A 15,409-nucleotide genomic window follows, 5' to 3' on the forward strand; every position below is an offset into this window, starting at 1 on the left:
AAACGGAATTTGCTTCGTTTGGGGGGTCAAGTTGGGCCTAGAATTTGGCTTGCGGTGCGATATGGTAACGCATCAATTAGTAATTGCATGCATACAATGCTTATCTATTATTTAATTGTGGGTTTATTGCTATACCACGACCCATAGGGGTTTATTTGCCTACCAAATTCGGTATACAACTGCCCCCGGGTGGGTGCCCGTTGTTGTCGGAGTATATATAGCGGAACAAATGTACACATGTATAACAGTCCTGTAACGGGACAGTTTCCCTGCCCGTTTTAGGATATTTTTTGGGGAGGGGGAAGAAAGGGATGAGAGGGCACAACCAATTTTAATGGCCGCCGTCTTGGACTCAAGAAACCGAAACTATGCGGCCATTTCGTCCCCTGATGTCATACTCACGTAGTTCCACCTCTATACACCACATTGGACCATGATGTCATCATTGGCATGCAGCAGGTGGTTGTTTCTACAATGCTATTGTAGATGGTGCTACAAGTCTCAATGCGAGATATGCGCTGTTTTCTATGTGCAGCCACAGATGGCGTTTTGATCTCGGGGTGGTAGGAGACCTCATGAAATCTCGAAACGTGGTGAGTAGTTGCTGCCACAGATGGCGCTGTGATCAAGGGCGTTAGCAGACCTCACGAAATCTTGAATCGTGATGAGTAAGAGCTAACGCTCTTAAAGGATGCGGTGGGCTTGCCTCCATCATCTCGTGATTACCCTGAGCCTAGCCATAATGATGAGGAGGTAAGAGTTAATGGCATGCTTATTGCAATCGTGTGCATAAACTATGTGTGCAATAAAATTGGCTTTGCAAACATGCATTTCCTCATTTAAGGCTGCCCGATAAAGTACTACGCCTTCCAATGATGCACACTCTTTCCTTACATATCTTTTTCAGTAAAAAAATGCACAAAGTCTCATTTACATTTCCCTATATTGAGATCGGAAAAAAAAAGGTGGAAGTCCTTTTCTCAGTAAGAACATACATACAAAAAAATTTGTTCGCACAATGCCTCTCTCTTCTCTTCAGCTGCAGCAGTGAGGCAAAACTCTCAACGAAAAAATTCCCAACTATGTCACTGTTAGCTGTTAATGCTTAACTCAAAAGCGGACTGAACAATTAATCTTTCACATTTCTGGCTGACATAGCTTCAAGTGAAGCTTAGGCTTTGCTGAAAATGTGCAGAGCATTCAATAAGTCACTGAGCACAGCAGTCACAGAACTTGTGGCAATGATGAACACATTATTGGTGAGCAGCAGCCTGATGTAGCCACTTATTATTGGTGAAATGTACCCAACTTTATTGGCTCATGAATGTGACAAAAAACATCAGTGAATCATTCTGTCATCAAAATTCTAGATTGTTCAAGGTGTTAAGACATTAGTGGCAGCTAAAATCCTTTAAGTTTCTGCTCAGAAACTTAAGTGCCTCTGCATAACAAAAATCGCTCAAAATCTTAAACTCTACTGCTGTGTCCCTGCACTTATGGTGCATTTATTTTTAATTATGCCTTCCCAATCAATCACTGAAGCTCTGCTCCATGGCCGGTGCAAGTTTGTTCAATCATTAAAAACTTCAATAACACCGTAACCACAGATTCAGCCGCATAAAAAAATCGCAAAGAAATATTAACAAGCCATGAAAACGAACTTTTGCAATATAAAATGTGGGGAAATATTAAAAGGCAGAGAGAAATATTTACGGTGAATGTAGCAGGATTAAGAGAAGCCAGATTGGATGAGACTTGGCCAACCTGTTTTGTCTCCCTTGAGCTCAGTGAGCTTTGAGCCCCAAAGAGTCATACTGCAAGAAGCCCATGCTACTCACATTTCAACTCGAAAAAGAAACATGCCTGACCTGTAAGGGCAGCTGACATGGTTTGGGAATTTTTCTTTGAACTTCATGACACCTCCTGTCTTCACTTGTTTGGGCTTTGCAGGAGCTGGAATCTGTTTCACTCGGCGACTGCAAGCATGAAAGAAATTGGAAATTAAAACTGGTATAGTTATATTATTAGCCGTTTTCCTTTATGATACTTCAAGGTTGGTATGACGCTTTAAATTATGCACCGCTCTGCTAACACAACTCTGTGAAACAAATCCATAAGTGTTAATAAGAGAACAAGTTGTACCATAACATAGACAAAAAATGTGCATACGCATGGGTTTTGAGTTCACATGATTTGACCTTTATTTTATTTTATTTATTTTATTTTATTCAATACTGCCAGCCGCCATTTGATAGCCAAGGCAGGAGTGGAACAAACACACTTCGTTGATATAATGCGATGCAACAAAGCAAGCACACACAAAATGAAAAGCGAGCACAGAAGCAATAACAAACACTCTGCGCTTCTTAAGAATACAAATATACAAAAGTAAGAGCATAAACAAACACACTGCGTCTATAACAGCGACGACACGACAGCAGATAAGAAGGAATCTTGGTTTGTCACGCTGACCACGTCACGCGGAAGCCCGTTCCATTCTGATATTGTTTTTGGAAAGAAAGAAAACTGGTAAGCTTTAGTTCGGCATCGTGGAACTACTACTACTGCCATAAATCACAGCAGGTGGAGTAGCACTTTGGCACTAAATTGCAGGCACACAGAAAATATGAACATGTGACCAATTAGAACAATTGAAAATGAAAACGAATAATCTTGCTCATGTATGCTAGCAATTTTTTTATTTGTGTTTTCATAATTTAAATGATCCATTTACTCCACCACTCGAGCCCAGTTCCCATGTGGTGTCTCATTATTGGTGTCTCATCACTTGCCCTATCATCACCTAAACAACAATAAAACAATCTTTGGTTTGGTTTATGGGGGTTCAACGTCCCAAAGTGACTTGGGCATGAGGGATGCCGTAGGGAAGGGCTCCGGAAATTTCGACCACTTGGGGCTCTTTAACGTGTACTGACGTTACACGGTACATGGGCCTCTAGAATTTTACCTCCATCGAAATTTGACCGCAGTGGCTAGGATTGAACCTGCGTCTTTCGGGTCAGCAGCCGAGCGCCATAACCACTGAGCTGCCAAGGCGGCTTAATAAAATAAAAATCTTCCTAAGTTAAAGGTGCACTAAAGAGGAATCTGAACTCGTCTTTTTACCACGGGAACTCTATCTACACATTCCCGGCATTCTTAGAAACTTCAAATTATTGTCCTGTGCGGCCAATTGCCCTAATTAAATCGGATTAAACGTCCCGGCTCTCGCTCATTTTTTTTTAACTCAACGCGGTAGGTAGAAGGAGTCAACCAACGCGTCAGCCAGTCCCGTGGCGGCTTGTCGCTCTGCCATCGGTGGAGTGATATGTAAATCAGAGTCCACATCTATTTTTATTTCAGTGGGCCTAATTTGCGGCTATATTGTCTGTGACTGAAACTGTTTATTCACAGAAACCTAAAGAACAAAATAACAGCGATAGCGAAGCTGCCACTAGACTGGCTGAAAGGCACTCTAGGCGTTGGCTGACTCCGCCTACCTACTGCGTTGAGTTCAAAAAAAGGCGGGAGCCGGGGCATTTAATCTGATTTAATTAAGGCAATCGGCAGCACAGGAAAATAATTCGAAGTTGCTAAGAATGCCCAAACCGTGTAGATAGAGTTCCCGCGGTAAAAATACGAGTTCAGATTCTTCTTTAGTGCACCTTTAAAGCACTGTAGCTACTTGGAAAATCAATGGACTCACATAATAAATCGAAATTTTGTTTTGTTTGTCATGGCATATATTTTAATAATGTAATAGATGCACTCCCCAAAAAATTCGTAAACATTTTTGGAAAAAAGTGTGTTGATTAGGCAAGTAACTATGGTATCTGTGATGTTTCCTACGTCTCTAGAATCAATGGCCGCAACGTAGCCCAGATGCTTACTTTACAGTTGTCTTTTTTGCCTTGTCCATGGTCGCCTTATTTGCATCGAGCATGGATGGTGATGACTTGGTCCTCTGGTGGTTCCTTTCCACCCCGAGTCTGCTCCTGCTGCCATCCTTTGAACCCTGAGAGCCTGATGGACTAACTGTTCCATTCTTCTTCCCTGGAGTTGGTACCTTGTACTGTACGAAGAGAAGTCCAGAGGCACACGAAGAGCAAAACATGCTCTGAGATGGACAAAAACACCTGAGACACCAGCACTAACGGATTCCAGAGAGAAAAGGGCTTGGGGTTATCAATGTGAGCTCTGTGAGTAGTATCTGGCCCAGAAGACTGTGTCAAGCTATTGCTATGCTGTGTGTAAATAAACAAACAAAGAAAAATAGAGTACAGTAAACTCTCAGTTGTATGAACGTCGGTTTATCGAATATTTCAGAATAACGAACTTCTTAAAAATCCCTGGCAGTTTTCTTACAGATTCTATGCAAAAAGGTTTCACTTAAACGAATTTCGGAACAGTCAATATTTCAGTTTAACGAACTCGCTCAGAGAACCCAGGCTTATTTTTCCGATCAGTTCAACGAAGTTTTGCGCCCTGCACTGCAGGCGCAACCGATGCCCGCCCTCATCAAACCGCCGCTCCAGTGGCAGTGTAACGTCGCTGGCGCTACAGCGCCCCTGGGGCAAAGCGGCGGCGCAGAAGACGAACGGCAATGAGGCATGGCCTTCGAGGTCACCCGCGCGAAACGAGCGTGCGTGTGATCTCAAAGGCCATGAACAAAGTAACATTGCTGGCGCTTACAGCGCCGCCAGAGCAAAGCGGCGATCTGCCACACCACAAACCACGTGATGTGTGTTTTTTTTTTTCCGACCGGCTAGTCCTGGCATGGTCGTCGTCTCTTTCTTTCCAGTCTCGTCGGTTCCGTGTGTGCACACAAACAACCCACGTGGTTCGTTTTTCATCGACTCCGTTCAGCCTTCCAGTTTTAAGTAACAACGGCAATTTGCGTCCCCACTTTCGAGACGAATGCAATGAAACAGAAGCGGTTGTCTCTCTCGGACAAGCTAGAAATCTTTCATCGCCTGGACAACGGTCAAAGGCAAGTGGACGTTGTAAAGGACTATGGAACTGCACCGTTGATATTGTCAACGATTGTGAAGCAAAGATCGAAGATTGAAGGAGAGACTTCGATGAATCCTGCCAGGAAACGACTCTGCATGGGGTACTTCAAAGAAGTGGATGATGCCGTTGCGGTATGGCTTCGCGACCTACGATCCCAAAACATTCCAGTGTCCGGCCCGATGATACAGGGCAAAGCGAAGGAATTTGCTCTTCTTCTGGACGTTCGCGGCTTCGAAGCAAGCAGTGGATGGCTTACACGATTTCGGGATAGGCATGGGATCGCGTGGAAAACGATTTGCGGCGAAAGCAAGGATGCCGACCAAAAGGCAGCGAGAAGTTGGAGGGATGAAAAACTTCGCGATGTCATTATCAGATATTCACCTGACGACGTTTGCAACGCGGATGAGACTGGTATGTTTTATCAGACTCTTCCAAACAAGACAATGGCTTTCAAGGATGACAGTTGCAAAGGCGAGAAGCAGTCAAAGGTTAGAGTTGCTGTGCCCTTGTGCTGCAACGCCAGTGGCACCCACAAGCTCAAGCCGCTAGTGATAGAGAAATACGCGAAACCACAATATTTTAAACGTCTCCCTTCACTGCCATGTACCTATAAAAGCAACCAGAAGGCATGGATGACCAGGAATATATTCAGTGAATGGCTCCTGACCCTGAACGAAGAAATGAGGAAGGCAAAGAGAAACATTCTTCTTATAGTGGACAATTGCTCAGCCCACCTTGTTGATGTCCATTTCAGCAATGTGCATGTCGAATACCTTCCGCCTAACTGCACGGCTGTGCTTCAACCGCCCGACCTGGGCATCATTCAAAACTTGAAGGTGGAGTACCGATGGCGGCTGGTTCAGCGGATTTTGATCAATCTGAGGGTTGGCAGTAATGCCCCCATCAACGTCAGGCAGGCGGCCGAGATGGTGACAGGCTCCTGGTGGTCAGTAACTCCGGCTACCATTAGAAACTGTTGGCAGAAATCTGGCCTTTCCCCCCTGAGCAATGAATGCAAGCCTGAGGAACAGCGCGACGAGATGATAGACTCCGCGATGTGGACAGAGATCTGTCATCAGCTGGAGGTCGATAGCAATAGTACTTCGTTTGAAGACTATGCACAGTGTGACAGTGCATTGAATACCTGTGCTGGACAGACAGATCTGGAGATTGTCTCCAGTGTTCGTCCTGAAGAAGAAGAGAGCGACGAAGAAGAGGCAACTGCAGAGCCAGTTGCAAGCCTTATAACTCTTGCTGAGGTTGTAGGGTACATTGGAAAGTTGAAACTCTTTGTGGCTCAACAGCAAGCTGTGCCAGAAGAAGTGTACAAAAACATTGACTCTTTGGACAGGTTTGTTACTTCCTGTGCTTTAGAAGTACAAGTGCAGAAGAAGATTACAGATTTTTTTTCAAAGTGAGAAAGGCAGCATTATAACTGTTATGCATCTTGTACTTGTTGATATGTATAAATTCTATTTCACACATTTTTAACACTATGGATGCCATGTCTTATGCTCCATGAATTGCACTTCAAACTTTTGACTCTGTATGCTATGTCTTATGTTGGTCTAGTAAATATTCAGTTTATTGAACTTTCAGTTAAGTGAACTATTTCCTTCGGTCCCTTGAAGTTCACTCAAGTGAGAGTTCACTGTATAAAGGCTCATTTATTAAAATGTAAGATATAAAGAAAGAAAAGCAACATTTGTGTCCTATATTTCTGTACCCAATAGCTGCCCTTGTATATAACCTGTACTGTAATCTGTATTGTAGTACTAATCTGCATCCTCCAGGTAGGCAAAAGCATTCCCCCTCGTAATACCCACACACTTAACTGCAGTAAATATGGCTATATATACACTTTTATGGCTACAGAACGAATTAAGAACTAAAGAAGCAATGTTTCTTTGTCCTTTATCATGGCATCTGTTACATGAGATGACCACAAGAGCACTGTTGTTGAAGCGGACTGTGTTCCATCAAATGCCAGATTATGTATACACTCGGACTTAAGCCTAAGCTTGAGCGTTCCTTGTTCCATGATTTCTGCACTGTGCAAAATAAAGGCAACCTGAGGTTTCATAACCCATATGCAGCCAGTTGTGCGACAGACACTGACCTTTGTCCTTGCCTTAAGCCTCTCCACTGCCTCAGCACTGGCAGGACTTTTGGGTATCCGGCTCTTTTTCTCTTGGCACCATGCGATGTGTCGATCGGCAGCCCGATCACTGAAGTTGCGGCCACAGCTGGGGCACTCCACATAGCCTAAAGGATAAAAAGAGAGAAAGAAAAGTTTAATATGCTTCACAGGTCTGGGTCACTGGTTAAGGACGTTCACTGCGGCAGCGATTTTTGGAGCCCTAATCCATATGCGCCGTGGCCCGCCAGTGAACCACTGGTGAAGCCAGTTTCTTTGAACCATGAAAAAATGGCAATAGTGACCTGGCATGAACGTTTTTCATGGGCTCCCTGAAAATATGAGCTGTTCCATGGCTTCACTGCCTTACTCAATACTCGTGACCGTTTCCAGCATGAACACCCAACGTGACCCACCGGTGACCTCTACAACGCAGTGAGCATGTTAGCAACAAACATTGCTGGTATGTGTAATGTCATGAGCTGAATAGGATGAAAGGACAAGGGGTACCACGCCAAGGTTGATAAGGATAATGAAGTGTAATTAAACGCCAGTTCTTCTTGGGGAAGTCCTTTACTCTCAATGTAGTTGACAACATCGATAAACATAGATTTTGTTAGACGATAACTGGACCACTGTCAGTTGAGTCCTACCAAAACAAAAGGGAGACACGCATCGCATTCATAGATCAGTGAAAATCAGCATTAGTGTAGTCGACTTCGACATCTTTTTAGGACCGTATATGCACATTAGAATTGTGCAGAAATGGTTAAACAAAGCTTTCAAGTTGTTGTTTTTATTAGCATATGATGCATAAACCATAAAAAGCCATAGCAGTTCATAAATGACACCTGTCAAGGGATTTATAGACACTTAACTATAATGGAGTTTTTACTGAGTCTTGCTTGTAAAAAGGGCACAAGTAGAGGGAGGGAGGGTGGGAGAGCAGCACTAAAAAATAAACACAACAGCAAAAGACAGATAGGTTGAGTTTCCTCACTTTATTTATTTGGTGTTATTTAACTATCAATCAGTAACAACTTGACCACTCATCCCCTTCAAGGGACACCGTGGGCAAGTGGAAGTTGGCCTGCGTCAATCACGAAGAGACCACTCACACCGAAAACGGAGCTGTTAAAAGACAGAAAAAACCAAAAGCTGAAATACATGTGTTGCCATCACCGCCTGGTTTCGCAAGTAAAATGTGGGCAAAGACACCAATATTCAAGCGTGGATCCGAGAGGCTACGCTACACACTGCCACTTACTTCAAAATGGTGGCAACCCATCCTTTCTGGTAAGGAAGGATGCTATGAGTTTGAACGAACTGGCTGGAAGATATTCAAATCCAATTTTCTCAGTGAAAAATGTGTCATTTTCTGCTGGACAAATATCCACATAGCCAGAAAGAGCCGGAGAGTCAGTTTTGCTGAGAACAATAATTGAGTGGGTTGTCCCAGTGTGGCTTTAATTAGTGCGCAACAAATACACTAGTACACAAACCTCCAAAATAGTTCTGCAGCAGTATTTTGTAAATATCTCGAAAAAGTGCTCAAATTTACTGATGTTCCTTTTATGGTGTCACTTTTCAAAGGCTGGCTAGGTCACAGTGTTATCTGAATTGCCTGTAAATGACTTAACTTTTATGAGAGCCTAATGTTTAAGAGGATTAAGGCAGCACTTCTGCAATCCTGCAAACATTTTGTGCTACACCACACAACAAAAATTCAGTTACCTAAGCATAACATTTAGCCTAAGTTTACCGAACAATGTATTCAAATTTATCATTATGTGGCATGATAGTTTCTGTCATACGATGCTTCAAATAATTACAGAAGCCAGAATTTATATCAGAGCAACTTTATTTACACATTCACACAAAGCCTGTCACAGTGAAACTTGTTTCAATAAGATCATTACAGGCCTCCATAATTGCATGTGCTTCAATAATCCACGTAGTTCTTATAGGCTTCATTTCACTTTTTGTTACATCAGAAGCGTTAATTATTCCCCTTCTTTATACCATAAACATAATATGCTTTTGCAAAGCCTACGACTACGTCACAAAATCTGGCATCTGTAAACTATTCCGAAAGTTCACCATGAAATCTAATTCAGCAGAAAATAAGTAAAGGCCAATTACAGTATTTCTCTTCTTAAAATCATAAGTTCTTTGTACAGGAGCCAGCGCTTTCCCGAACATGTTGCCCATAAAATTTTGACAAACTGTACTGACAGTTCCAGATGATATTTTGATTAGTCTAATTCATGTTCTTTAATTGTTATGGTTAGCCATCAGCCCAACACATGGCAAAAAGTACTTTATTTGCAGATGATGTTCAGCCACATGAATCGTGATAGCACAGAAAATGAATTTCAGCCCATTTTAGGTGCCACACATGTCTCAGCAAGGAAAGCAAAAGCAATGACTACCTGACTAATTCAGTGGTGTCTCAAGATAAAGAATCAATCATGCCTGCCATTTACCAAAACAGGTAACGTAAACGAAAACTAGCGTAGAAACAGCATACCGAGTCACGAACATCTCTGTTGCAATAAAATACAGCCTTTCAAAATGGCTTCTGATGGATATATATGGTACAGACGAATTGCATGTAAAAAAATAAAAAAATGAAAAGGAAAATGTGGTTTCTCTCCAATAGAAGAAAGCCCATCGGTAAGCATCACAAATTGTGCAAGGTGACATGGTAAAAATAGGAGGAAAGGGCAGTGAACTTGCCTGCTGGGACTGTTGGCCGGCTGCCATTGGTACCTCTGTCGTCTGGCGACCCAGCATCCTCGCCTCGAGCAGCCCGGATCGTTCGGATGAGCTCTTCATGCTTCTCCTTCCAGTTTGTCTTGGCCTTTGGCTTTGGCTGCGAGATTGAAAAGCAGTCCTAAACTCATAGCATGAAAACAGCACAAAGTTAAGCAGTGAAAAGGTGAGGTGTCGTTTCAACATAAAATATAAACTGCATTATTGCCACACAAAATTTGCCTAAATTATTGAGCTGGAGCATTAGTTCCCAAAAGAGTATGCGCACACTGTCTATGCAGTTGTTAGGAAATGGAATATAATTCTCACTTTATTGATAGCTGTTCTAGACTTCCAAGAAAGAAACGTAAATTTGAGTCAGCAGACTGGCAGGTTCAGTGAAGAAACCCTAAAGATACATGAAAATGACATGAGCAGTCACAAACCAATCATCCCCTTGCATTAACTTGCTAGCTTAACCTAAGCCATGAGCACAACTGCACTGCTTCACAGCGCAAATATAAAATGGACACTCCTGATGCTTCTTTCTAAAAAATGAACTGAGCACAGTGAGAGCTCGTTAACCTAAATTTGCTTAATTCGAGTTCACAGTTTCTTTAAACTAATGATCCACATGAAGTGTACTATAAAGGCTCCCCTCAATTCGAAAACTGCATAGTTAAAAAAACATATGGGTCCCATTTGAGTTTGAATTATCAAGAGCCAAATGAAGTAATTTACTGCTCTAATTCATTAAATGAGTATTCAGCTGACCTAACCCTGAGGCAGCACACCAGTTTTCCTGGTTGAGTACATTCCACAATCCATGCAATATCTGGCTCATGAAATAACAAGAACCTACTTCATGGGTGAAAAAATATACCAATGCTTTGCTTCGAGTGATTTACACCTGCTTGTAGTGAAACAAATTGGTTTTGGCAATAGGCCCAGGTGTGCAGACAGCCAGGAGGGCCAGATAAAAATAGAACTTGGTGGCTGTGAACACAGGCAGGAAGCAGCAAGGCTTGGCAATAGCAAACGAAATTAGCTGTCACAAAAGTGTCAACAGCTTTTACAAGATGAACGATAAAACACAACTGGCACTAACATAATGCGACAGCTTTTTGTGAATTAAATGATCAATATTGTCTGCGTAATTCTATAAGCTATAACCCACTCTGAACTATGAAATCACTGGTCGGGGATGAGTACATCAGCTTCTAAAAAATTTACTTTTTTTTCTGCTGCAGGTGAACTGTCTTTAAATCAGCACAAGCAAATGCCACAAACTGGGCGCATCTTTCCTATAAATTAACAAAGAACTACATTATTTGAATATACTGTATTTAACTCAGTTTACAGTGACTGCAATTGTAATGCAAGGGAAGAATTTGCTGGCCCAGAACGAATAAACATTATTCAGCAACACTGACTCAAATATAACATGAGATGCAACATTTCACTTGTACTATGAGAGAAAAAAAAAAATCATGTCGCATTTTAGTAAATACGGTATATCAGTGTACTGAGCAGTTCTGCTCGAGAAAAACGCGAGCACAATGAATGTGATACCAAGAGCAATATTCTTTGTGGTGCAGTAATATTCTCCAACTATTTAAACTTCTAACAAGCAGCATAAATGAGTGCTGTTACCTTTGGTGCTGGCGATGTTAACTTTGGTGCATTCTTGATCTCTGTTCCTTCAATTCTTTGCTTTGAAGAATCAAAAACTTTACGCTGCTTGGATTTGGTCTTTAGGCATATTTGCTCATGTCGTGTCTGAAATATAAACCAGAAAGCACAGTGCAGCTTTTTGTTCTCGCTTGCACTACATGATTGATTTGGTCGCAATTACAAACATTTTTGGAAAAACGTTTTACATATTAGCAGCTAACTATGTCAAATGTATGTCGGCGCTTTTGTATACGCTTACCAAAGCATCAGGTCGGAACGTCCTTCCACATATTGAGCATGGAGCTAGCGCTGTTTGTGGTGAGGCTAGAAAGGAGCAAACAGAGATTATTATCCATAAAAATTGAAAAGAAGACCTGCCAGATTGAGATTACATGAATTTGCCACTTCTTCAATACAAAAGTGATGGCAGCACATAAAAAAAAAAACTCCATTCAGTTGCTCTCAATCTAGTCTGACCAAAATCTAGAATCCAGAAAGCCAAGATTAGACAGCGGACTGGAGCAAAAATTGGTCTGTGACATATATACGTAACGCGAATGACCAATTTAATTTATAAAAGATATATATGTGTGATTTTCCTGGAAATGTCCTCGGAGAGTGCGTGTTAATTCTGGTGAAAACGAATTTAGTTATTCACCGAAAAGATGAGAAAATAAAACATGGTAAACTTACCAACGTCCTCCATGCTGCTACTCGGCGTGTCAGTCACATGCTGCACAGTGAAACAGCTGCAAGTGGCAGTGCACACGCACATGAGTTACCACCGACACAGGACACGTACAAGATCGGTTAATGCATGAGCCATCAGGATTCAGGCACAGTGGCATGACAAACATGGTGCCATAAAAAATCGATTTCAACGTAGCGAGATGCAAATCGCGCATTCTGCCGGCAGAACAGAGCGCGGTGGCACAAACCGCGATCAAGCATCGCATCCGATGTTAATTCGCGCAGGCAGTGATCGCAACAACGCGCATCAGACAGGCAGCCGGGAGAAAAGACAGACAGCACTTGGAGAGAACGCACGTTTTGAGACAACGCAGTCGCCTTCATGCCAAGGCGAGGCTGAAGCGAGGGAAGACACATCAACGACAGCGAGCGAAAGCGCTCGAAATCTAGCCGCCTGCCCATATAAGGGAAAGGTTGGGCTATCCCACACAGTACCTCGGTTAGTCCACACCCAACGAGCAAGCTGCCAAGCGGTACCCCCAACGCTGGCGATGGTGCCACACCGGTTCTCAAGCCTTGAGGGGTGCAAGCAAAATCCGTAGCGCACGCCGCAAACAATTCCTTTCAAGCAAATGCGTCCGCATCACCATGGCAACCGGAAGGCAGGCAACTGAAAACACCACCGCGACGGCGGTGCAAGAGGGGATGGGAGACCCTTTTACCTTGCCAGTCGCGCGAAATACACGTTGCACATCGCTGCCACGCCAGCGCGAAAGCGACAAGAACTGGACCTAGTGGACACTTACGCCCGGTCCACTCGGCAGGAATTAGCCGCTCCCGAAATTTAGGTTAGGAAAACTAGTCCCGAAGAACGGTGCCGACGCACTCTCCGCCGGCGCCGTACGGAGACCGACGCGCTTTGTTTTTGTTGTCGATGCTTCCTTTCCACTGTCGCTGTTTTTGGTTGCACTTTCTGTGGACTTCCTGGCAAGACCGTTTCAGTGCGCTTTGGCTATGGTGACCAGTGAACAGAAACACGAGACTGTAGACTCCGCCGTAAGCACGAATAGCGATATGCTAATGCTACAAATGCTGCTAATGCTTTCATTTCTTGCGCTCGCCAGTAACTATGGTTGCGCAACTGCACTATATCAACCGAGATGGCAGCACAAGCTCCACTGGTTGAAAACTGCTTGTTCTTTCTCCTAGGTGGCAGCACCTTACTGGTTTCGCTTTTTCTTTCAGTCCGTCCGTGACCTCTCACCGTAAACACGGCCCCAAGAGAGCCTTTCCGTAACGTGAAACGCCGAGGAACCGGGATGTCTCTGTGTGTTGATTGGACAGTGTCGCCACTGCTGTGATTCGGAACTCGGTTACCACATTTCCTCTTCGTTGGTGCCACGATTTGCGTACTCCAAGGTCGCGAAAAATCACCGAGGATTATCATCTGTCAGCGAAGCTCACTATCCGCAAAGAGAAAGGCTCCGTAAATTTTTGCAGGTATGTGATGGAATGTCGATTTTGCCAATGGTAATGTCGTCGTAAACTAAGTAGGCTCACTACAAGCACACGCGAGTACACCGATCTTTGAAGTCGAGCCCAGTGATGCAGTCAGTGTCTTGACGCCGACTGCCTCCAAACAAAAGCGCAGCTGGTCTGTTGCCGAGGGGCACGTCGTTCACTATGGCTGTGATTCTAGGTCACAACAATGTGTGCCTTGGTAGCTGCTTCTTACCAGGACGTGCTGAGCTGTCTGGGCTTCTGCTACTAAACCAGCAACTGTTACTGGACGCTGCTAGAAATGTCGTAAGGCGAGGGGCTTTCAACGAAGCGAAAGCGCGCGCGCGCCTGTTTGGTGCAACCTTTGTGTGTCGCCTCGGTGGTTGCTGGCGCGAAGCGCTGGTTTTCTTTAGTACGTCATTGCTGTAGGCAGGCTTTTTGCATGGGCCGGCAATTATGTGTCACGACAGATCAGAGAAACTCAAAAGTTCTGCTGTGGGATCAGGCTTCTAGGTTCTATCGTGGGCCCGGGGCGCGTCTAACCTGTCATCGCTTCGGAACAGCTGAGCCGCGGTCGCTATCGATTGTGGGCGCGGGTTTTTGCTCGATGAGGTGGTTCACAGGTTTTCTCGAAATCAGATTTAAGTACACTTGTAGGAAAAAATTTGTGTCGAAGATTCGTTTCTACTTGTTTGAATTTCTGTGCGCGGATGCTAGGTGAGACGTGGTCGCACATTGAACGGAGGAATGACAATGGGAGAGCAGACGCAATGGTTTATTGCTAAAGAACTCCTTCCGATGGTCAGAGTTCTTTTATATGTTATTTTCGCTATTCGTAAGAACCGGCAATGATGCCTCCATTGTCTTGCCAACGCCGAAACAAAACTTCCGGTTCGGTTGTTACTGCGACTTGCACGTCTGCAGTGTACCTGTTTCGCGATGTAGTTGTGCGTTAATTAGCATGGTTCATAAATTTATCTATGCGCTATTGACATGTCAGATGAAAACTGTGTGGACTTCACTGCCGAGAACAGCTGTCGTTGACATTAGAATGCGTTGTGCCCGAGTCGTACTGTCTGCTGGAATGCATTGTTATGAAAGATGTTATGAAAAGATGAGTCACAAGGTCAGCCGTCGTTTCGGCTACCTTTTACGCGTTTCACTTGATTGAATGATTTTCTGAAAACGTGTTCCTCATTGTGTTGCTTTTAGATATCCGTTTTGTTCGCCAATGCACGACAGGTAGCATGCAGTCTGGCGAGGCTGGAAGGTTTTCTTTAACCGCGCTTTGTAGTTGCATTTTCTTGCATAAATGTTCTTTACTTGCGCCTGCGGAGGCGATATGAGCACCATGAAGCGGCTTGTACGGTGTATCACATCGTGTTCACTACATCCGCATGGCGAGTGTTCAGCTTTTCTAATAAAAACTTAAAACCGATACATTTTTTTTCCCGTGAGCATTGCTAGGTCATACAAGAATACTTCGTAATAACATAACTTTGCTATAACAGCGGGCGGTGATTCTTTAGTATTAACAGGATTCAATTCATAGCTCTCCTAAGGAATTCGCATATGTGCATTGGTTGCTCAGATGATTTAATAATAATAATAATAATAATAATAATAATAATAATAATAATA

The 15,409-nt window shown here is 43.5% G+C and overlaps 2 protein-coding genes across 7 annotated transcripts in view; one reads left to right on the plus strand and one right to left on the minus strand.

Annotated features, from left to right (window-relative positions):
- Nucleotides 1-15,409, minus strand: part of LOC144098576 (uncharacterized) — a 37,760-nt gene that overhangs the window by 10,986 nt on the left and 11,365 nt on the right. The window contains exons 1-8 of one of the 5 annotated variants that reach the window (XM_077631331.1): nt 13,075-13,402; nt 12,272-12,327; nt 11,838-11,902; nt 11,558-11,683; nt 9,890-10,025; nt 7,133-7,278; nt 3,891-4,072; nt 1,869-1,976 (exon numbers count right to left, since the gene is read on the minus strand). In XM_077631331.1, the coding sequence (XP_077487457.1) occupies nt 1,869-1,976; nt 3,891-4,072; nt 7,133-7,278; nt 9,890-10,025; nt 11,558-11,683; nt 11,838-11,902; nt 12,272-12,284 (776 nt within the window). In that variant the 5' untranslated portion in view covers nt 12,285-12,327; nt 13,075-13,402. Of the gene's footprint in view, nt 1-1,868; nt 1,977-3,890; nt 4,073-7,132; nt 7,279-9,889; nt 10,026-11,557; nt 11,684-11,837; nt 11,903-12,271; nt 12,328-12,625; nt 12,736-12,763; nt 12,939-12,990; nt 13,403-15,409 lie in introns of those variants that run through there. The other 4 variants (XM_077631330.1, XM_077631332.1, XM_077631333.1 and 1 more) reach the window with 4 other exon arrangements.
- Oatp30B (Organic anion transporting polypeptide 30B) overlaps nt 13,512-15,409 on the plus strand; it is a 211,298-nt gene continuing 209,400 nt past the window's right edge. The window contains exon 1 of one of the 2 annotated variants that reach the window (XM_077631323.1): nt 13,512-13,768. The gene's annotated coding sequence lies outside the window, so the exon portion shown is untranslated. The remainder of the gene's footprint in view (nt 13,769-15,409) is intronic. The other variant, XM_077631324.1, reaches the window with a different exon arrangement.

Source organism: Amblyomma americanum, chromosome 7 (assembly GCF_052857255.1).
Source record: "Amblyomma americanum isolate KBUSLIRL-KWMA chromosome 7, ASM5285725v1, whole genome shotgun sequence".
In the NCBI taxonomy this organism is placed as follows: Eukaryota; Metazoa; Arthropoda; class Arachnida; order Ixodida; family Ixodidae; genus Amblyomma; species Amblyomma americanum.